General features: G+C 41.8%; 1 protein-coding gene across 1 annotated transcript; it reads right to left on the bottom strand.

The window, feature by feature from the left end:
• Nucleotides 1-694: 694 nt before the first annotated feature.
• LOC139557034 (acetyl-coenzyme A synthetase, cytoplasmic-like) lies at nucleotides 695-22,472 on the bottom strand. Its single transcript, XM_071371338.1, has 18 exons — nucleotides 22,206-22,472; nucleotides 20,516-20,711; nucleotides 10,584-10,779; nucleotides 10,253-10,325; nucleotides 9,547-9,622; nucleotides 9,008-9,119; nucleotides 8,501-8,548; nucleotides 6,803-6,940; nucleotides 6,417-6,587; nucleotides 5,791-5,924; nucleotides 5,250-5,382; nucleotides 4,958-5,014; nucleotides 4,780-4,860; nucleotides 4,520-4,628; nucleotides 4,276-4,344; nucleotides 3,109-3,285; nucleotides 2,851-2,925; nucleotides 695-2,732 (listed from the first exon to the last, which is right to left on the bottom strand). The coding sequence occupies exons 1-18, from the start codon at nucleotides 22,330-22,332 to the stop codon at nucleotides 2,605-2,607; spliced, it is 2,100 nt and encodes a 699-aa protein (XP_071227439.1). The 5' UTR covers nucleotides 22,333-22,472; the 3' UTR covers nucleotides 695-2,604.
• Nucleotides 22,473-23,900: the final 1,428 nt, after the last annotated feature.

The following is a 23,900-nucleotide window of genomic DNA, read 5'->3' as shown; positions in this document are numbered from 1 at the left end:
ATAAATGGGGTGTCCCTGACACTTTTCTTTCACCTGCATGCGCACACAAACCACACACACAACCCCCAAAACAAGGACAAACCCCTTAGCTTCACCTGTCCGTGTGATTAACGACCACGGCGTCGTTAGTGTTGTTCGCAACACTGAGATGGAGGGGATCGAGAGAGACATGAACACACATGCTACTGGCTGGCCCAAAAACAAGCACAACGCCATCAATTATTCAGTCCCAGCCATCCCCATTGGCAGCAGATGGCTCATCTTACTGAGCAACGTGGCAGATCATACAAGTGCATATTTAATTTCTATACTAGATAAGCATGATTTCTAGTACAAAGACGAAATGGAGAGAGACATCAGTTGAAGAATCAATACCAATATATTCACAGTATATCCTCTCTCCAGGCTACACACAATGACAAAGGCTTACCAAGTCTTATCGATGCTCCAACACTGCTAACTTGAGGGTGGTACTGGTTCCATTCAAAACAGATAGTAGGTTCCCTTCTAGGGGAAATCTGAAGAGGAATCAAATTGAACACAATGGAGGGGGTGTGGATCATTAATATATGTATTCATCCTAGAAGATATGGTCTGGTGGCTTCCAGTAAACTAGGCAGTTGATGAAACACAGAGCATCAACAAATACACCGAACATTTGGGCAGCTACTACAATTCAACAAGCCAGACAATACGCTTTTTAGTTTACCTTTATTTAACCAGATGAGTCAATTGAAAAAAAAAGAAAAAAAAATCTCATTTACAATGACGACCTGGCCAAGATGCATGTACACACACACACACAATCTGCAGAATTATTTATAATTTACAGCAGCAGCATACCGGTATTCTATAATACATTCACACTTTTAAATAATACACGTTATTTTCTGACCAAGTCAAACTATATGAAAAACGGATGCCATACAAAAACAAAAAAAACAGGGAACGACTAAGGACTTTTTAACTCATCTTATGATAATGTATCCAAGTGCACTCGGAAGAAAAAGAATGCCAATTATAGCAGAAAATGCTAAATTATCGACAAGAAAGATAAGTCGGCCACGGATTTGTTGACAGGCAGCAGAGCATCAGGTAGTATTTCTGTGATACTCATGTCTCCTAGAGTATTCTGCTTCTAACTAAACAATTCCATCACATCCATGCTATGCATCATGTCACGTTCAGTCAGACACTGAACGTGGACACATAACTGGACACAGTATAGGTCTATCATCGTGTGCATATAATATCTGGCTGCTGACTGACAGATCAAACTGGCTATACGGAAGAACACTACAGGGAAAAGACGTAGTAGAGTTGAGGAACCTGAGGATTTCAGAAAACATGTTATAGCACCATCTACTGGAGAATGTAAGCAAGGTCAAGACAAAATGCACAAAGAGGTGCGAGATGAGAGATGCAAGTGAATGAATAAGATGATTTACAGCACTCCAACATGCCCAGGACAGGGATGTATTCATCTGGGTATGCAACAGAAAACATTTGAAACATTGAGCATTTCTTATTGGACAAATAAGTTTGTTCTTAACTGACTTGCCTAATAAAATAAAGGTTAAATTAAAAAGTCCTAGTAATCACTCTGTTTGTTTTCTACAGTTTAGTGCCTAGTGAATACAACCCAGGTTCCATTCAAAATAATGACCACTAAAACTAGATGAAGTAGTCAAGTCAAATTAAAATGAGTTATTGCATGTCGCTTTGATACAAAGGGGCAACAAAAAGATAAAATTGCAAAGCGTAAAAACATTTTTTGCCCAGGCCCTAATACCAGAAGTTATTATTTTTTAACCTACACGATTATAACATCCAGCTTCAATGTTATGTTGGCACATGAACACAATGATAGTTCTGTTATTAAAAAAAATATAATAATAATAATAATAATCTAAATGGGTCCTGCATTTTATGTTTGGTCCCACTTTTAAATAAACAACAAGTCTTCATTAGAACTACAATCATGTATAAGCGAAGTCCTATGACATAAAGGACAATAACAGGTCCTTGCATCTATGCCAAATATGTCCGCCCCCCCCCCCATGACATTTGTTCATGAATGACAGCAGTTCTACCACAGCACCGGGAGCTGAAGTCCAGTAGGTAGGCGCCATAAAAGGTTTATGCGTCCTTAAGTTGTTTTTTCAAAATGTGACCTTTTCTTTCTAGTACAATCATCCCACACTCACAGACTAAAAGAGACGTACACACTAACAAACTCCCTCTGTCTCTAGATTGCAGAGGGAGTAGAAAACACATCAACAACTTAAAACATTACAAGCATGCAGACACAAACGCACATAGCGATCCTATGTCAACCTGCAAAGAAAATAAAACAAAATGACAAAAGTCTACATAGTTCAAATGAAAAAAAGCAAACCTTGAATCTAATAGTACATCAACTGTACTTTATAACTGGGGAGAACAGAACTCCTGACAAACTAGAGGGATGTGTTTCCTCAAACCCAGTTTTGGCTTGAGCCCCACAGTGAAGGCTCTACAGTTCAATGCATGCATCTCCTTCTGCAACTCTTCCTCCCAGCTTTGCCCTGGCAGGGCTCTCTGGCTCCCTCTGCAGGTGGAAACTCACACTGCGCCACAGCAGTGGTTCAGGAAGAGCTGCTCGATGACCGAGGAGTCAGCTAGCGTGGACAAGTCCCCCAGGTCCCGCTCGTTACGGGCAATCTTACGTAGCACGCGCCGCATGATCTTACCTGTATACACAGAGAGGAAGAAACGCAATTTGGTCAATAACGCAATTAAAAGCTCTCATTCAGAACGGCTTTCAAAATCATAGTGTAAAATGTTGCATCATATGTGCTATTCTCTCACCTGATCTGGTCTTTGGAAGGCTTGGGGCATTCTGTATGAAGTCGGGGGTGGCAATGGCACCAATCTTCTCTCTCACTGTCACAACAGATAATACACAGCATTAGTCATCTGAACATCCTCAATCCCAGTTATAAATAATCTGCTTCAACACAGGAACCTATCGTCTCTGAGATGCATGTAAACAAGGATGGTGCCTTCGAGGACAATCCCTTTAGTCATGTTCAGCGGCAGTACTTGGCCTAAGACGCATGCAAACACCTTGTTTTTTGAGCTCGGCCTCCAGGGTGCGGTTGAATCTGACTCCATCGGTGAGCGTGACAAAGCAGTAGAGACTCTCCCCCTTGACAGGGTGCAGCCGGCTCACCACTGCTGCCTCGGCCACCGCCGCGTGCTCTCCCAGGGCTGACTCCACCTCTGCCGTGCTCAGCAGATGGCCTGGTATGTGTTCAGTAGGGAGAAAACCTTTAGAAACGGGGAGGTACTAGCTAAACTTGTCCAACACAGATATTCATTTTCTGTTGCAAAATTTTGTGCTACGGTGTGCCCTACTTAACATGACCCAGATATGCATAAACTCCATTGACAGGAATATAGCACAACAGTCTACTTATCTCTGAATCATATTTCAGTGCTGGAGCATGTAAGGTAACATTCTCTATCAATCAGTCAGACCTTCTTGGAGGACTAACTTTACCTAATATTTCACAACAGCAGAACACTATTCATGATTCTGAAAATGAATCAGACAATGAGGAAATCCTTGATTTAGTTAAAAACATTTTTCATTGAACCAGACATTGTAGATTCTTCTGATGACAGCTGTGGGAGGAAACGGTGCCGTTGTCACAGGAAAAGTTGGCCCGAGTTTCTAAATCAGTGGAATGCCCAGCGGAAGCAGAGAGGAGTGCCAAATGTGGAGAGTGTCCAAATGAGAACGCAAAGGCTGTTATATAAAGCACCGGTCTCCGGATTACATCTTCAAACTAAGGGCATCCGTGACAGAGGGGGAGAACTGGCAACTCTTAAAAATACTAGTTCAAATCCCGACGTCAGAGATCTATCTTCAGGTCGGAGCTCTAGTTCCCGAGTTGGAATTCCGAGTTGGATGACCGTTCAAATAGATTTTCCCCAGTTGGAGCACGTTTTTTTACCCCGAGTTCACAGTTGTTTTGAACTCTGCATTAGAGTTGGAATCATGGTATATTGTTTAGCTAGCTAGCTACAAGTCTAAAACAAAAGACTCCACTATGCAAGCAACCATTTCACTGTACAGTTTACATCTTCTGTATCCTGTGCATAATGTAATATGTCCTACAACACAAAGGGGAATTCCACCATTAGCAGCAGGGCAGAACAAGAGACCATAGGACAGACATACCAACACTATGCATTACATTTCACAGAGCTCCAGCTGATAGTACTGACCTGAGACATTCAACATGTCATCCATCCTCCCTGTGATCCAGTAGTACCCATCCGTGTCCCTACGGCAACCTGGGGGAGAAACGGTAATACATAAGTGCCGTTTACAGAGGGTTCTGATTTAAACAAGTATACATAAAACAAATTGGAAGTCTATAAAATGATGCCACTTAAAGAATACATATTTGTGCGTATTCTAGAAACATCAGTCATGATGGTGCTCAGGACCATGTTAGCCTCATCTTACCATCACCGCTGACGTAGTATCCAGGGAATTTCTTGAAATAGGTGGTCTCAAACCTCTGGTGGTTCCCATACACAGTCCTCATGACTCCTGGCCAGGCCTGTTTGAACACCTGAGGAGGAGGACAAGATGCAAGGATGTCCAAAGTCAAAAAAGCATTGCAAAATCCAATTCATCAAATGCCGACAACATATTGCATATATGAGAATTAATTACTTTTACCGCTAAATTAAAGTACTGGGTAATTTCTACAATTTTCTTACTAGGTAACCCTCACATGGTCCCTCCAGCTCCTCCCCAGACTCATTCAAAATGGCTGGGACAACTCCAAAGAAAGGGAAGGTCTGGTGTTGGAGGGGAAAGACCAGAGAGCAAATTAGCCCGACTCGGCCCTCATAATGACAGGAATGGAGAACTTGATAGAATCAACGTAACACTTACAGCAGAGCCAGGCTTCATGGGCGTGGCAGCGGGAAGAGGAGTCAACACGTGGCCACCCTGAGAGAAAAACAAATGGAAAGAGAGATTCAGTCACAAGGACAAAATGAAACTACCAAAAGGACAAAATGAAACTACCTTTCAGTATTTACAGTGAAAGAAACAGAGGAGAGATGTCGATGCCGCAAGGCAGCTACCGGGGCCCGTTATTGTTTTCTATTTTTACTAGAAACAGCTGTGTGTGCTGAATTCAGAGGAAGACCAATTCATTAAAAACAAACAAGTGGGTACTGACGGTCTCAGTCTGCCAGAAGGTGTCGACCACGGGGCACCTCTTGTCCCCCACCACGCTGTAGTACCACTGCCACGCCTCTGGATTGATGGGCTCCCCCACCGTCCCCAGCACCTTCAGAGACTCCCGATTGTACCTGACACACACACGGGGAGGGAACGTGTTAACCTGGAAGACACACTCCCATAGACTCACACAACAGGACAAAACCAAACATGCAGGTATTTATGTATATAGCAGTATATTGAGAGGGCAAAAACAGACCGTCTATACAGTAGACGTACTTAAAGGATAATTTAAGCAGATGGAGCACTCAATAGCCCCATCTGTAGACACGGACCCTTTTTCTGTATGAAGTCCTGTCATATTCAGGCCTAGGTTGTGTTCAATAGGGCAGAAATGGTTGAAACGGTGTCAAACCATGAAGAACTGTCCAACTAGAACAGTTTTGTTTTCTGTTGCAAAACATTTTGCGACAGTGTGCCCTAATGAACACAATCCTGGTTAGAAACAGGGTGTATGAGCCAAGTGTGTGGAGACTCACTTCTGGACGGGCTCGCTGCCATACTTCATGAGGAGGCGGATGGCTGTGGGCGCCGTGTAGAACTTGGTAACTTGGTACTTGTCCACTATCTCCCACATGCGGCTCACATCTGGGTAGGTGGGCAGACCCTCGAACTGGACATCGATCAGATTCACATCACAACAGAGTCAGAGGCAGTCACAAAATGAGGCAGATTATGTCAAAACAACTCTATGATCATAAACTAAGTCATAATTGGCTGTCTGATATCAAAGAGAATGCCTTCTCAACTACGTGAGGAAGCAGAGGTGGAAAATAACATCTCCTTTGATCGCTTTTTTTATGAGAAGACATTTTAATGAGTCGCTGTATGAGATGAGTCACAATAAAACCATGACTTGGTTACAACAAATATCTCTATACAGTTTGTCAACATGGACTACGGAGGTTTTTGACACCATTTAAAATCATACGATATTATAAACCTGTTGCACAAAACTTGAAGCGGAAGACCAGAAAAGCAACAAGTTCCTCATAATTAATCACAAAACGCATCGGTGTCTAACTGGCGACCTACTCCCTATATAGTGCACCAGAGCCCAAACGGAACTAATGACAGTAGTAAGCCTGAGGGGCCCGCCACTCACCAGGACGCTGGTGGCGCCGTTGGCCAGGGGTCCATATGTGATGTAGGAGTGGCCCGTGATCCAGCCGATGTCGGCCGTACACCAGTACACGTCGTCAGGCTGGTAGTCAAACACCAGCTTGAAGGTGGTGGCCACGTAGAGCATATAGCCACTGACGGTGTGTAGAACACCCTGACGAGAAGAGACACACATGATCATGACAGCAGCGCTGACGTGCATGTGAAGAAAAAAAAGCAGAGTGCAAAAACCTAGAAGACACAGAGAGAGCGGGAGGCCAACAAACTGGAAATGTGACCGAGGAAGATGAAGACATGTACTTTAGAGTTTCCCGAGTGGACACAGAGAGACAGAAACGGAGTGTAATTGTTGCGTGTGATATTGTGCACCTTGGGTTTCCCCGTGGATCCGCTGGTATACAGGATGAAAAGGGGGTCCTCAGAGTCACACCACTCCGGCTCGCACTCGTCAGACACGCCACTCAGCAAGCTGTGCCAGCACTGATCCACCTCAGGGTTCCACGGCACCTGGCGGAACCACACACAGAATAACTGACTGGGTGACACGGATAGCTGAATGTTCACAGCCCTTGCGAGAGACCGCATCAACAATAATGATTAATTCTATTCAGTCAAGAGCAACATCCAAGCCTAACAGACAACACTCATATTAAGCAATAGGAAGAAGTATTAAATGCTTTTAAAATCGCTTAAAATCAGAAGTCAGCTCAAATCAAACCTGCCGCTTCGACGAGAAAGAATAGAACAAACGAGAGAATAAGAAAGCGAGAGGCCAGGGAATCAGCAGTGTTTACACTTGAGCAGTCTGTGAAACAACAGTGAGAGAAGTTAGCAAATAATGCAACTTCCAGAATTCATCATCAAAAACGCATCTCCCAAGCTGCTGTTCTTGGGGGTTAAACGTCACTGGTGGGGTTAATGAAATATACTGTACAGATGTTCTGAAACTATGGGTAGGGTCCTGCGTCTTCAGCCAACTGTTATCGTCGTAGCATTTCTGAAAAATGCTATACATGTGCATCACATTGATAGCGTTGCACATATACTGATATACACTGAGTGTACAGAATATCGGGAACGCCTTCATAATATTGAGTTGCATCCCCCTTTGCCATCAGAACAGCCTCAATTCGTCAGGGAATGGGCTCTACAAGGTGTGGAAAGCGTTCCACAGGGATGCTGGCCCACGTTGACTTCAATGCTTCCCACAGTTGTGTCAAGTCGGCTGGAGATCCTTTGTGTGGTGGACCATTTTAGATAGACACGGTGAAACTGTTGAGTGTGAAAAACCCAGCAACGTTGCAGTTCTGGACATGTTAAAACCAGTGAGCCTGGCACCTACTACCATACCCCATTTAAAGGCCCTTAAATATTTTGTCTTGCCCATTCACCCTTTGAATGGCACACATACACAATCCATGTCTCAATTGTATCAAGGCTTAAACATCCTTATTTAACCTGTCTCCTCCCCTTCATCTACACTGATCGAAGTAGATTTAACAACTGACATCAATAAGGGACCATAGCTTTCACCTGGTCAGTCTGTCGAGGAAAGAGCAGGTGTTCCTAATGTTTTGTACACTCACTCAGTGTATATTGACAGTGCTGCACAATCACAGTAAGAGAAATATTGCCATTATCTATAGCAGGAAACGAAAGGCCCCACTGACGGCACGAGAGATCAATATTGATACACTACATCTACATGGTGAGTCAGGGGTCAATTACCATTTGAAATCTTCTAGTCATTGTTGATTCTTCAGTGTTGCTTTCAGGTCAATTCAAACCCAATGATCTTATCATCTTAAGTATAGGTAAAAGTAAAGGCTCAAGCCAGGCAGAGAAGGTAAGGGACCCCAGACCAGTTGTGAGCAGAGTGCTGTTAGTAAGACCACAGACACAGACAGAGGGAGACCCTCTATAGACAGCAGTTAAGGTGTTAATATAGGTGTAACACAGGATCGACCCCCAGGGTTAGGCTACCGCTGAGAAGAGGATCAGACAGAAAGGTGTTTAAAAACAACAACAAGGAAACAAGAAATTCAAGCTCAGGGAAATCTGAAATACCTGAGGGACGGGACGGATTTTCTTTACGCCGTCTTTCTGTTTCTCCTGCTAGAAGGGGTTAATAGAAACGGTTATTTCAACAGACATTTTTAAAAAAGGGGGTGGCTTCATGTCATTCGAACTGTGACATCTGAGACAAAGCCGTACAGGCTTTGCAGAGGGACTATCTATACTTCTCATCTTATACAAACATCAAGGAAGAAGGCAAAAGCGTCGACTGGTTCAGGAAATACAAGTGGTAAAACAAAACACAGGAGGGAGTTAACATTAAAGGGATAACGACTTAAGCCATTATTAACTAAACAGTAGCCCCCGTAGCATGTGGTAAAGTTGATAGACCTGCCCTATGAACAAATGGGTCGTATTCATTAGGCTCAACTGGAAGAAAAGGGAGGGACTACCTGAACTACTTAATAAGCGACACCCATTTTTATTTTCCATTGCAAAACATTTTACTATGGTGTGCCCTGATGAATAGGACAGTGGAGCTTCTGCTGCTGGTCTCACCTGCAGGTCAGGACAGGGCCGCTTGGCAGGGGGGGACTGGGAGACCAGGGGAGTGGCCTCCACCTCCTTGGACAGATGTTTCAGCATGATACACCTCTGAACTGGGAAACTCCTGACAGACAGAGAAGAGGGGTGGGGGAGTAGGAAGACGAGGAAGAGAGAAAGAAGAGAGAGTCGTGATTTTCACATGAACAAAGTCGTCACAGCCCTCTCTAGGTAAACACACAAAGGAGACATCTAATGGAGGCAAGCATGGGCATGTGTTGTTGTAAATACCATGACAAACCATCTCTTCAGGAACGGCAAACCGAGTAGAAGTGTGTAAATGCGACTAGCTAGTCCAGAGGAGGCTGCTGAGGGGAGGACGGCTCATAATAACGACTGGAACGGATAGAAACCATGCGTTTGGTGTGTTTGATACCATTTAACCGATTCCGCTCCAGCCATTACCACCAGCCCGTCCTCCCCAATTAAGGTGCCACCAACCTCCTGTGAGCTAGTCAGATAAAGCAGTGCGTCATGAAAAGCTTGGCCCTTACTGGTCCCTGCATTTCTGCAGCGCGTCGTCAGCGATCACCTTCAGGTTGATCAGCTTATCTCCTCTGTAGAAACCATCTGAGAGAGGGGGGGGAGTTCAGAATGGATGAGGTGAAAGGGTGCACACCGAACAATGCCATAGACAGGACGTTACTGGTACTGTAAGATGTGACTGTCAGTGAACTGGCATGAACCGGTCACACCCTGGGAACAATCTTCATCTTGATATTTTGAAACTCACTGACTATGAAAAGGAAATGATTCCGTCTTAGATTATATGTATAGCTAAGTGGCAAAACATTTGAGTATTGAGGGATTTCAGATGGCAAACAATCCCAAAATGCACATCTAGAGTTTTAGTATAATTTAATAGTAAAAATAAAAATAATAATAATAAAAAAAAAACTTTGTCCCCTTAGCAACAGTCTTTATTAGAGGGGAGAAATTGCCAATGACCACCCCACTGGCGCACACAAAGGAACCCCATCTAAAGAGGTTATGGTTATAGCGGTTATACAATTAAGATTAGCGTCACTCCAGATCAATATCTGTAGAGTGATGCGGCAAGCCTATACACTGGGCTCTCTATGAGAAAAATAAAGCAGGGCTAATTAAAACCGTGGATTAGGAGGTCATGGGATAATCTATGGCACTATAATCCAGCTAATAAGAGTTTCATTATTACTGCAGTTTAGTTTGCAGTCTCACCGGCCGTGATCAGCAACGAGCACTGGGAGTTCAGGATCCTATCGCACAGCGACTCTGCCGAAAAGCCTGCAAACTGGAAAGCACACAAATAAAAACACTAAAAGTACACTAATCAAATACACTGTGCAGTGTGTGCGTAAGTGTTTGCCTTGTAGGGTGTGGGTAGATAGATTTGTTCCTTCGAAATCTGTACGAGGAAAAGCTGGTAAAATGGCTATTCCATCCATTTAGCACTTAAGTGGCTTAAGTCGGCGTCTAAATCAGGCTGGTATGATATGTACCTAAAGGCCACATCCAGACATGGTTGAGATGGTGGCTTTTAGCTACTCACCACGATTGAGTGCACAGCACCGATGCGGACGCAGGCCAGCATGGCCACCACCAGCTCCACCACCATGGGCATGTAGATGGACACGCGGTCACCCTTCTTCACCCCCTGGGACTTGAGCACGTTGGCAAACTGGCACACCTGCTGGAGCAGCTCTCCGTAGGTCACCTTCATCATGTCGCCAGGCTCATTCCCTTCCCTGTGATGGGACCAACAACAGATGTATCATACATAATGTTTGTAGAGATGTTTTCCCGACCAAAATGACCATAGTTTTAGTCATGTTGCCGGGATGCCAATGTCCAGTGCTCAATTTAACCACTGGCCGATTAATTAGGGTCGATTTCAAGTTTTCATAACAATCGGTAAATCTGCCTTTTGGACGACGATTATATTGCAATCCACGAGGAAACTGCGTGGCAGGCTGACCGCCTGTTATGCGAGAGGACCTTGTTATGCAAAAGGACCTTGTGGCTGCAAGGAGCCAAGGTAAGTTGCTATCTAGCATTAAACTTATCTTATAAAACAAATAATCAATCTTCACATAATCACTAGTTAACTACACATGGTTGATGATATTACTAGGTTAACTAGCTTGTCCTGCGTTGCATATAATCAATGCAGTGCCTGTTAATTTATCATCGAATCACAGCCTACTTCAACTTCGCCAAACGGATGATGATTTAACAAAAGCGCAGTCGCGAAAAAAAGCACAATCGTACCTAACCATAAACATCAATGCCCTTCTTAAAATCAATACACAGAAGTATATATTTTTAAACCTGGATATTTAGTTAAAATAAATTGATGTTAGCAGGCAATATTAACTAGGGAAATTGTCACTTCTCTTGCATTCACTGCAAGCAGAGTCAGGGTATATGCAGGAGTTTGGGCCTCCTGGCTCATTGCGAACTGTGTGACCGTAATTAATTTGCTAGAATTTTACATAATTATGACATAACATAGAAGGTTGTACAATGTAAGAGCAATATTTAGACTTAGGGTTCCCACCCCTTCAATAAAACATGGAACGGTTCCATATTTCACTGAAAGAATCAACATTTTGTTTTCAAAATGATAGTTTCCTGATTTTACTATATTAATGACCAAAGGTTCATATATCTCTGTTTATTATATTATAATTATGTCTATGATTTGATAGAGCAGTCTGACTGAGCGGTGGTTGGCAGCAGCAGACTCATAAGCATTCATTCAAACAGCACATTCCTGCGTTTGACAGCAGCTCTTCGCAATGCTTGAACCACAGCGCTGTTTATGACTTCAAGCCTATCAACTCATGAGATTAGGCTGGCAATACTATAGTGCCTATAAGAACATCCAATAGTCAAATCAAATGTACTTATAAAGCCCTTCTTACATCAGCTGATATCTCAAAGCGCTGTACAGAAACCCTGCCTAAAACCCCAAATAGCAAGCAATGCAGGTGTAGAAGCACGGTGGCTAGGAAAAACTCCCTAGAAAAGGCCAGAACCTAGGAAGAAACCTAGAGAGGAACCAGGCTATGAGGAGTGGCCAGTCCTCTTCTGGCTGTGCCGGGTGGAGATTATAACAGAACATGGTCAAGATGTTCAAATGTTCATAGATGACCAGCAGGGTCAAATAATAATAATCACAGTGGTTGTCGAGGGTGCAGCAGGTCAGCACCTCAGGAGTAAATGTCAGTTGGCTTTTCATAGCCGATCAAAGGTATATGAAATGAAATACAAATGGTATAGAGAGAAATAGCCGACACGTCATATTTCCTATAATAACTACAACCTAAAACTTCTTAACTGGGAATATTGAACCACCAGCTTTCATATGTTCTCATGTTCTGAGCAAGGAACTTAAGAGTTAGCTTTTTTTACATGACACATATTGCACTTTCCTCTCCAACACTGTTTTTGCATTATTTAAACCAAATTGAACATGTTTCATAATTTATTTGAGACTAAATTGATTTTATGTATTATATTAAGTTAAAATAAAAGTGTTCATTCAGCATTGTTGTAATTGTCATTATTACAAATATATAAAAATCGGCAGCGGCTTTATTTGGTCCTCCAATAATCGGTATCGGCGTTGAAAAATCATAAATCGGTCGACCTCTACTCAAAACATTCCCTCATACCAACATGCTCACAAAGCTCGTGCTCACGATGGATCTATTCTAGCTAAGTCTCATGTGCCAAAAGGTTGAAGTAATAAACTGACATTTTGCCTCTGCTTTACTCAGCAATGTGCCTGAGCTGTGGAATAATTTATCTCTTGAAATATCCTCTTAAAACGAAAAACGCATGACTGGCAAACTAAGGACAAGCCCACTGATTTGGTTTGTTGCACCACAGTTTACAGGGAACATTTCTCACAGGGCGTTGGCTAGTTTATATTGTCAGTTATTTTATCATCAATTCATCGAGCCTTGTGTAATATTAAGCAATCTAAGTTTCACAATCTGCTTTCCACCCCCCGTAAAAGTATGTTTTAGGATGGCACAGTGATTGATATCCTTAGGCATGGAATGTGGGATAGATGGGTGAACTTGATAAGTGACCTTTGCTCTGACTTCTCAGCAGTCTGTTGGGGCTCCTGTTATGGGCCAGTGTTCACACAGAGGTATGACATGGCCAACTGTGTTAGGAGGGACATAGTGCTTTAACAGAGAAACAAACTTGCCCAGTAACCAGACTTTAAAACAGAATTGGTCATTTTTTTGTAGGCTGAGGAGCGCATCGGAGTAGCCTTGTTCTATTTCACTGGCACGAGCGGTTTTTCCATCACCTGCAGTCCGAGAGTACTAGTAGATGCGCATCTGAGATCACATAGCATTTTACATTCAAGTCATTTAGCAGAAGCTCTTATCCAGAGTGATTTACAGGCGCAATTAGGGTTAAGTGCCTTGCTCAATGGCACGTCGACAGATTTTTCACCTAGTCATCTTGGGGATTCGAACAAACTACCTTGCGGTTACTGGTCCAACGAACTTGAACACTAGGTTACCAGAGACGCGTGCAGCCAAGTTTGCACATTTGTTGATATTATTTGCTAGTTCGTTTCTAGCCCACTTATAGCAAATTTTACTCAGCAATGGGGGAGTCATTGCTTTCTACAAGAACACAAATTTGTACATATCAGTCTATGAAAAGCGAGCTTTTGTCTTAGAAGGGCAAAAAGTGTCCTATTTTGAGACCGGCTTGAATTTGCAAATAAGCCAATAGGCAGATGGTCGCATACATTTTTGTATGATTCTCTGTATGATAATAATACATTTAAATTTGTAAAATAACACAATAGCGCAATTTCAAGTCACCTATAATTTGAGCTTTCGGACAAGTAAAACATTCATAAAATGGTTCATGTCAAGCCACGCATAACGCTAAAAAAAGAAAAAGTGTAGGCCTACATTGAACATCACACATTGGCCATTGTAAGCCATCATAGAAGTCAACAGCTATATCCATGTGGAAATGTTACGGCATTTCCTCCATTGGTTTTGTTGATAGGCCTTCATCAGGGATGGGCAACCTATGGCCCGCGGGATCATTCCCCCCCCGCGGATCAGGACCGAGTTTGAGAAACCCTGAGTTAGTGTAGCGGCCAGCTATCTAAACTTGTAGTAAGAATGGTCAAATTACCAAAACTGCAAACATATGGCAAAATGTGAAGGAATTGCAGGAACTTTGCTGTAATAATGGTAATTGTTCTATCCTCCCCATGACAAATTAGTAGAACTGCATGAAATTAGTTATATAACTAAATATGTTCTCTCTTCGCTGTCATGAGGGGGGACGCTAAGATGTTTTGCTAGCAAGGCTAGGGCAGGCTCTGACAACATGTGTGGATGTGGGTACGCAGACCCACAAGCCACTGCAGCCCCTCGATGAGCTAGATTTTTTGGGCCCCCACCTAGGGCTGTGCTGGTCATGAAATTTCGTCAGCCGGTGATTGTCAAGCAAATAACTGGTCGGCCTCACGATAATTGACCGTTAATTAACATAAACACATTCGGCATCTCCTGGCTTCCACACAGCCTACAGGCCACTGATGCAGACCTTTGGAACATCTACATTTTAAAAAGTCTAATAAATACATGGAATATAGTCTACACCTTCACAATAAATCCATTTTTTGTTTTAGACAGGTCTAAAGAAGCATGATATGAAGAAAATGTAGTCCATCTCAGAAGAACAGAATAGCATACTCCGAGTTGTCCTTATGTTAGGCCCTGATCTAGCGATGCAAAATTGCTGTAGGCTACACTAGTTCATTTAGAATTCCATGACATTATTTTATAGTATGAAGAATACAACAACAAAGCTGAATAAAATAGGAAGGATATTTTCTCCAAATGATTTGAGGGAGTGCGCAAATGCAGCTATTCTTTGTTGACTGGTTAACAAAGAAATAGGTACCCGTATATGCTTCATTTAGAGTTATGTAACTTTAGATGGAATACAAACGTTGGGCTATATGTTTATATTTTTAATACATTGTAAGGCTGCATGATGCGACTAATGATTATTTTAAAAAAGTCGCTTGAAAGGCATGAGCTCTGCTTTGTTTTTTGTGCAGGCTGTACACATTTCATCAGTGTCATTCACAATTTGACAAGCACTTGCTAATGCCTCAAATTTCCTGGCAGCATTCCCCTTTGTGTGACCGTAATGCAGCCTAAAAAAATCCATGCCTTTTGCAGCCAGCAGCCGTTGTGCCCTTGGTCTGGAGTGCTGCCTTGTGCCTTTCTCCCTGAATGCTGCCTGTTCCGAAGCACCTCTCACTCACATAGCTCTACGTCACGTGATCAGGTATTCCTCACAGGCTACAAGTGAAGACAGATATCAGGTACGCAACTGCGGACAACCTTATCCAATTCCCGAGGTGCATATTGAAGATATTGGAAGAACTGTTCACAGTTACTTTGTCAGCCAACAAGATGAGTAGGCCTAACGAACAGCAAAAGCACTAGCCTGTCAATCTACTGTTCCCCATAGTACAAAAGCTGACCTATTCTGTACGAGAAAGAAATATTCCAAACATAGTCTGGGACAGTTGTGGGATGTGATAAATCCTAAATTAATTCAACCACTAGCATCAGAAAAACATCTTTATGAAATGTGGCTGACGCAACAGATCAAAACATTTAGCTTAAAACGTTGATAAACTATTAGGCTATTTCTTCACATTATAAGCACAGCAATGCGCACGTGGCAGTATGACTATATGTGCAAATGTTCCACTAGCGGGAAAACATCATTATCAAAAGTGACCGCAAATGCGATTATAGATGTAATGATTTTATTATAAAAAAAGGTGCATTCTTAAGGTGAAAATGATCTTCCCCAAACTTGAAACTCACGTGCTGCTTATGTATGCCAGTTAGGCTCTACACCACTTGTAAAGCAGATTAATCTGCTTAATTTTAACAAGTTATTTGGCAACTTCAGTTATGATACAAACCTTATAAAAACATATAGGCCTATGGGCTAGGCTACACGAGTTGTGCTACGATTAAAATATTTGGCAAAAAAAAGCCATTGTTTCTTACCTTATGCTGGGCATCACTGACAAGTGAATATATCATTCACAAGTGATACGCTAATATTGTCACCTATCAGACTACTTTTTATTTAATCGTGTCTTTACATATACTAAATAATGTGTGAAATTTGTTTTGACTTTTTTTTTTTGCCAACAAAGGGTATATAACAAAGTATTGAGATAAACTTTTGTTATTGACCAAATACTTATTTTCCACCATAATTTGCAAATAAATTCATTAAAAATCCTACAATGTGATTTTCTGGATTTTCCCCCCTCATTTTGTCTGTCATAGTTGAAGTGTACCTATGATGAAAATTACAGGCCTCTCTCATCTTTTTAAGTGGGAGAACTTGCACAATTGGTGGCTGACTAAATACTTTTTTGCCCCACTGAACCTACAGTTGGTATTAATCCTGTATTGAACACAGATCATCCCGTCTTCAATTTGATCGACTATTTACGTTAAAAAATACCTAAAGTTGTATTACAAAAGTAGTTTGACATTTTTTGACAAAGTTTACAGGTAAACTTAAGAGATATTTTGTAGTCACATTTCACAATTTGGAACCAGTGTTTTTCTGGATCAAACGCGCCAAATAAATGGACATTTTGGATATATATATCGACGGAATTAATTGAACAAAAGGACCATTTGTGATGTTTATGGGAAATATTGGAGTGCCAACAACAGAAGCTCGTCAAAGGCATGAATTATATTTTTATTTCTGCGTTTAGTGTCGCACCTGCAGGGTTGAAATATGCTTCTCTCTCTTTGTTTACTATGGTGCTATCCTCAGATAATAGCATCGTTTGCTTTCGACGAAAAGCCTATTTGAATGCTGAGATGTTGGCTGGATTCACAACCAGTGTAGCTTTAATTTGGTATCTTTCATGTGTGATTTAATGAAAGTTTGATTTTTATAGTAATTTTTATAGTAATTAATTTGAATTTGGCGCTCTGCATTTTCTCTGTCTTTTTGCCAAGTGAGACAGTAGCGTCCCGCCTATACTCAGATTTTTGGATATAAATATGAACTTTACTGAACAAAACATACATGTATTGTGTAACATGAAGTCCTATGAGTGTCATCTGATGAAGATCATCAAAGGTTAGTGATTCATTTATCTCTATTTCTGCTTTTTGTTACTCCTCTCTTTGGCTGGAAAAATGGCTGTCTTTTTCAGTGACTTGGCTCTAACCTAACAATCGTTTGGTGTGCTTTCGTAGTAAAACCTTTTTGAAATCGGACACTTTGGCTGGATTTACAACAAGTGTATCTTTAAAATGGTGTAAACTACTTGTATGTTTGAGGAATTTAAATTATGTGATTTCTGTTGTTTTGAATTTGGCGCCCTGCAGTTTCACTGGCTGTTGAGGTACCGTCCCACATACCCTAGTGAGGTTAAGCAGTGAATGGAGGACACATTTCCAGTGGTTCATTTTCATGTCAGCCCAGTAGGCTATACCCCTGGTGTAAAGCAAAGCAATGTGCTTAATATTGGGAAAGTTGAGAAATAAATACAGTAGGCCTAGCCTACATCAGCACAGAATAAACATAACGAACTACAGTAAAAATTAGGTCATTTAGGGACAAAACCTATTAGGCTGTGTGTAATAAGAAATCTAAAGGAAAGAGAGCACTCCTGGGTCTGGCTGTGAATTTGGATTGAGAAACAATAGGCCTGCCAGATACTGTAGAGGGCCACTGTTGTTATCTCGCAACTGTGTAAGTGCAAGCACGAAAAGACCCATGCAAAGCTCTGCTTTCACACAACATGGATTTCTCAATAGACTGTACACTCCTCCCTTTTAGACTGATGTTTATTTATGAGCTACACTCTGCTCTCTGGTGGAGTCTCACACGACTGCTGGCAGATCAAGGTCATCCAACTAGTTCCCCTCCCCATGGTGGTGACAGAGTGTGACTAAACACACACAAGTCAAGGCAGCCAGTCCTATGAATACACTTTCAGCACTCAGTCAAGATGATGAAACACTCCACTGTTGTAGAGGTTGGCAGAGGAGAGGGAAAAAAACATGCCTGCCTAGCACCTACATCAGCACAGAATAAACATAACGAGCTACAGTACAAATTGGCGCATTTAGGGACAAAAACAGCTAAAGTAGCCTAGCAACAGACGATAGGCTTTCCTATTACAACGTCAGTCCGAGACAAAAAAAAGTAATTCCTAAAGAAAGGACATATCCATTGGACTGAATAAGATAAGTAGCAGGGCCAAAATAATGGTATGAACAGGCTGATGGGACATGGGAACTGATGGGACAGACATTTCACACTTGAGAAGTCATGAGCACAGAGAATGGCATTTCAAGCTACAGCAATGTAAGACAGAACTTTGGACGTTCTGCAAAATCTCTTCTAACTTTAACCAATGTAATGAGTAGCCCGTCGGTACGGAATACACTTCAAAATTCTACGAGTGAGAACTTCTCCTGTGGTGAGAAGTCAGTTTTCTAAAATCAGAGTTGAGACCTCAGTCACCATTGTACAAGTTCTGTGTAGGCCTAATGTTGTTCATCATTAGCCAATATCTGCGCTACAATTTGCAAGACACGCAGACACCTAAATTAATTCAACTTTGATGTGACTGGGAGCTTGGGTGTCCGTAAACCAATGCATTGAGACTACAGAGTTGCAAAGAAAAAGCCATATCTCAGACTGGCCAATAAAAAGAAAAGATTAAGATGGGCAAAAGAACACAGACACTGGACAGAGGAACTCTGCCTAGGAGGCCAGCATCCCGGAGTGGCCTCTTCACTGTTGACGTTGAGACCGATGTTTTGCGGGTACTATTTAATGAAGCTGCCAGTTGAGGACTTGTGAGGCATCTGTTTCTCAAACTAGACACTAATGTACTTGTCCTCTTGCTCAGTTGTGCACCGGGGCCTCCCACTCCTCTTTCTATTCTGGTTAGAGACAGTTTGTGCTCTTCTGTGAAGGGAGTAGTACACAGTGTTGTATGAGGTCTTCAGTTTCTTGGCAATTTCTCACAAGGAATAGCTTTCATTTCTCAGGCAAGAATAGACTGACGAGTTTCCGGAGAAATTTTTGTTTCTGGACATTTTGAGCCTGTAATCGAACCCACAAATGCTGATGCTCCAGATACTCAACTAGTCTAAAGAAGGCCAGTTTTATTGCTTCTTTAATCAGAACAAGTTTTCAGCTGTGCTAACATAATTGCAAAAGGATTTTCTAATGATCAATTAGCCTTTTAAAATGATAACTTGGATAAGCTAACACAACGTGCAATTGGAACACAGGAGTGATGGTTGCTGATAATGGGCCTCTGTACGCCTATGTAGATATTCCATTAAAAAAACAATTCAAGCCATTTCAAGGCACAATAGTAATTTACAACATTAACAATGTTTACACTGCATTTCTGATTTTATGTTATTTGAAATGGACAGAAAACGTGATTTTCTTTCAAAAAGAAGGACATTTCTAAGTGACCCTAAACTTTTTTACAATAGTATGTATGTATGTATATATCCTTTATTTAACTAGGCAAGTCAGTTAAGAACAAATTCCTATTTACAATGACAGCCTACCCCGGCCAAACCCGGACGACGCTGGGCCAATTGTACGCCGCCCTATGGGACTCCCAATCACGGCCGGATTTGATACAGCCTGGAATCGAACCCGGGACTGTAGGACGCCTCTTGCACAGATGCAGTGCCTTAGATCACAGCGCCACTCGGGAGCACTGGTACTACAGAGATCAAAATTAAAAAGTGAAACATTGTTTCCCGAAATCAGACAGCGAGGCCCCGCTGTACCAAACTAAATGCTAGGTTGGAAGCAAGAAGAAATAATCCACGAGATGAGATAAATACAAGAGAGGATTCGGACAGGAACATGATATTCTTATGGTGGCGCAGTGATCATTTTCAGATTTAACTATTAGCAGGCATAGGTCTGCGACGCTAACACAGAAAGGCTTGGAACGCTGCTCGTCCAATCAGCAGCCAGGATCCAAACAACCAATTTTATATGTGTATTTTTGCGTCTCAACTTCAACGCTCACTTATACCAACATAACACACAAATACCTAACACATCCCTAAATAACCCATCCAGCACTAGAAGCCCATTCGTCCTCATGGATTCACTATTCATTCATGGGGACATCTTTGAACTGAGGCTAGCTTTCACAAAGGAGGGGGGAAAAAAATATTTGATGTGAGTAATGCGCAATGAGGCAAGAGACGAAGGACCAAGGATCACTGTTGAACCATTTAGCCTCCTCTCCTAGCATTCCATCCCATTGTTCCTGAGGGACACCCCCCCTCAAGCAGAGAACCATAGAACGACCAACAAGAGAGTGCTTTGACAACCTCCGTAATCCCCTTGACACACACACACACTGACCAGTAGAATGCCACTTTGTCCCCAAGCTTCCTCTCATGAACGTTGCGGTCAAGGACGTTGTAGCAGATGTTGGTGGTGGCCCCCTCCATGCACTTGATGTAGATCTCCCCCTTCGTCACGTCAAAGTTGTAGTCCAAGAACTGGCCCGTGTGCTTCGACTTCCAGTAGAAGTCTTTCGCAATGTCACCCCAGAATTCTGGAATAAGGAAACAATGAGCCATTATGATGACCACTAACAGGTGGTTGAAAGGGACAATCATGCAAGGCCACCTGCAGCCTCCACCACCAGGAAGAACAGAAATGTCAGACAGATGCATTTCTTGTGACATTTCCAAATGTGTAAACACTCATGAACTGCCATCCATGTTAGACAGATAAAAAAAACAGTATTACTGCATGATGTTGGCTAGCTATCCTTATCCACCCCTGCAGATATGAGAGAGCCTGAAGCTAGGGAAGGGGTGTTTTATGCACATTAGCACAGAAATATTAAGGATATGCTAGCAAAATGTATACATTGTTGGGTCCCAAGTAAAACAAGACCTACTGGCATAAGTTTAGTTTATTAGGATCCCCATCAGCTACTGCAAATGCAGCCGCTACTCTTCCTGGGGTCCACATAAAACAAATACACAAAGTACAGAACAGCTATAGACAAGATGATAACATTCAATTCAAATTAAAGTCACAAAGAAACATATAAACTATTTACACACTATTCATATATAGAGTATAGTTAAATCTTTTTCTAAAGAGTATAGGCGCTGTGATACAAGATGTTTGTTTTTGAAAGCTAAACTGGCTTTTTGCCTGAGTAACCTCTGGCGGCAGAGCACTCAATGACGCCATGGCTCTATACACAACTGAGCGACTCATTAAATCTGTGTTTGGTTTGGGTATCGTGAAGAAATCCATGTGTCCGTGTCTGGTGGGGTATGTATGTTTGAAGTGTATGCAAATACATTATACAAGGGGTTAGGCATTTACACATGTTTTTCTTAAAGACTAGAAGTAGTTAACTTCTCCTCACCCATGTAACACGGTCATGCATGGTTGTTATTTCTTGGTATGCAGTTAAGGGGAAGGCGTGCTGCTAGGACTTTTTCTGCAACTTAACATATTACTGGATTGTAATCAAGATGGGACAAGATCAGGGCCTGAACAACTAGCTAGTACAGTTGCTCTATGTATAAGCAGACATACCTCTCCCCATCTTCACAAAAACTTTATCAATATGACTTGACCATGATAAATGACCATCCAATGTTACTTCTAGTTCAGTTTCTTCAACTTGTTCAATGGTCACACCCTTTATGCACAACTCCAGGCGAGGTTTAGGTCTAAGAGAATGCTTTGAACCAAATACAATGTTTTTGGATGTAGAGGCATTTATGAACAGTTTATTGTTAATTACCCATTCTGAAACGAACTAATTTCTATGAGTCAGTGAGCTCACTGGCGGTAGGTGCTGTGTGGAGTGTGCAATCAGTATACATTCATTTTAGCTTCTTGTAAGACAAGAGGCACATCATTTGTAAATACAGAAGTGAAAAGGTGTCCGCTCATGCAATACTTGTACTTCCACAAGTTGTTGACAAGGCTTTGATACGCGTATTTGTAGAAATCAAATAAAAAATATGGGTCACAAACATATTTAGCAGATGTTATTGCGAGTGTAGCGAAATCCTACCATCTGGATTTTCAATGGATTTCAGGTAGAGTTCTTTGTAATTTTCAAAGTTGGGAACGTGAGCATTCTTCTTCAAGGCTGCTCCTGCATGAAAAACGTCCTCCTTTGGTGCTTTGTCTGGAATCATTTTGCCCTCGAGTCAGCTGCCTAACTAGCTAGCTATCCTACCTATCGATTAGCTGTCGAAATACGAGACAGTTGGCAAAGTTACCTACAATGGTTTGAGGATAAAATGTTGATATTTGCTCGTGCCCAATGCAGCTCTAGTAACGTACAAATCTAACCAGCCTCCAGTGAGTCACCCTCTCATTGGTCTGGCACAAAAACAAGGGCTAGTTAGCCAAATTAATGTACTTCCTTGTTTGACTGCGGATGCATCTTTAGCCTCCTACTAGCTACTTCCACGTTAATGCTTGGAACTATGGTAGCTAAAGAAGCATAATAAAGCAATGTAGTTAGCTACTGAGAAAAAGACAGCTAGCTAACGTATTACTAGGCAGTGGAACCCGAAGAAATGAACTAGCAGCGAACTACCTACATCAGCTAGCCATCTCTAGAAAATAGTTAAGTTCAAATATAAAATATACTTTTTGGCTAAGAAAAATGTTTCAATGTAACTGCATTTTGAGTTTGAGCTGGCTAGAGTTCAAATCCTTGTAAGTTTTAGCTAGCATACAATAGCTCCCTAGCAGCTAGGAAAGTAGCAAGCAAACAAGATTCACTGGGACTTGCGAGACAAGGCCTTTCTGTTCGACGTGCTAGGTCGAACACCACTTGACTTGATATGCCCTTCTTCCATTCAAACAAAAACTATTGCATTCATACTGAAATATGACATTTTTATCTGCAAGGGTATCCGTTTTGCCCTGAAGTGAAAGTGGTCTACCGTTCGTTCAAAAACCTCGTTCGTTTAACCGCAGAAACAACGCTAAGGTAGAACGCATGGGAGCGTAGAGGTGTACTCGGTTTGACCCACAACCACCGCAGTCGATCATATTTGAGCAGGCAGGTTTTAAAGGGACCACGAGTCAGAATTTAAGATCCACGGCCACTTAACTTATATTTTTAGAAACTCAGTCGGGGTCTCAATTTACTATTGAGAGTAAAGAATAGTAGAATAAACCAGGTTAAATTTCGAAATTTGGTTGTGCAACAGCAGTTTTTCTCTTATGTCAGTCACTGACAGTCCCTCAATTAGCCATGCTAGCTAACACTTTTTGGTAACACTACTTGACGCCTAGCATCATCACACTTTATGGCAGGGTCATAACCATGTCATAATATCTCATAACAGCTGACATAACTTGTCATAACCTTTATAATATGGTTATAACACTGTCATGACATATTTAGACCTGTTGTGCCATATATTGCATTCTTTTATGGCTGGTTATGACACCTATATAAGAGTGTCAAAACCCACAAAATCTACCACACAAGGCAAAACATTACATTACTTACACCATAGCCTACTTGTCAACAGTATGTTCATGTTATATAACATTTTTCTGAAATTGACCATATTAAATTATCATTGTAATTGCACACATCGTTGTCGGATATGCACCTACCCCAATGCTCTGTTTCTGATGACTGGGATGAATGCAGGAGCATATTTCAGGAGCAGGACATTCTTTTTAAAAATGTATTTAACCTTTATTTAACTAAGCAAGTCAGTTAATTACAAATTCTTAT

This window comes from Salvelinus alpinus, chromosome 28 (assembly GCF_045679555.1).
Source record: "Salvelinus alpinus chromosome 28, SLU_Salpinus.1, whole genome shotgun sequence".
Taxonomy (NCBI): Eukaryota; Metazoa; Chordata; class Actinopteri; order Salmoniformes; family Salmonidae; genus Salvelinus; species Salvelinus alpinus.
Note: the sequence above shows the minus strand (reverse complement) of the source record. Positions and strands in the feature narration are given on the sequence as shown.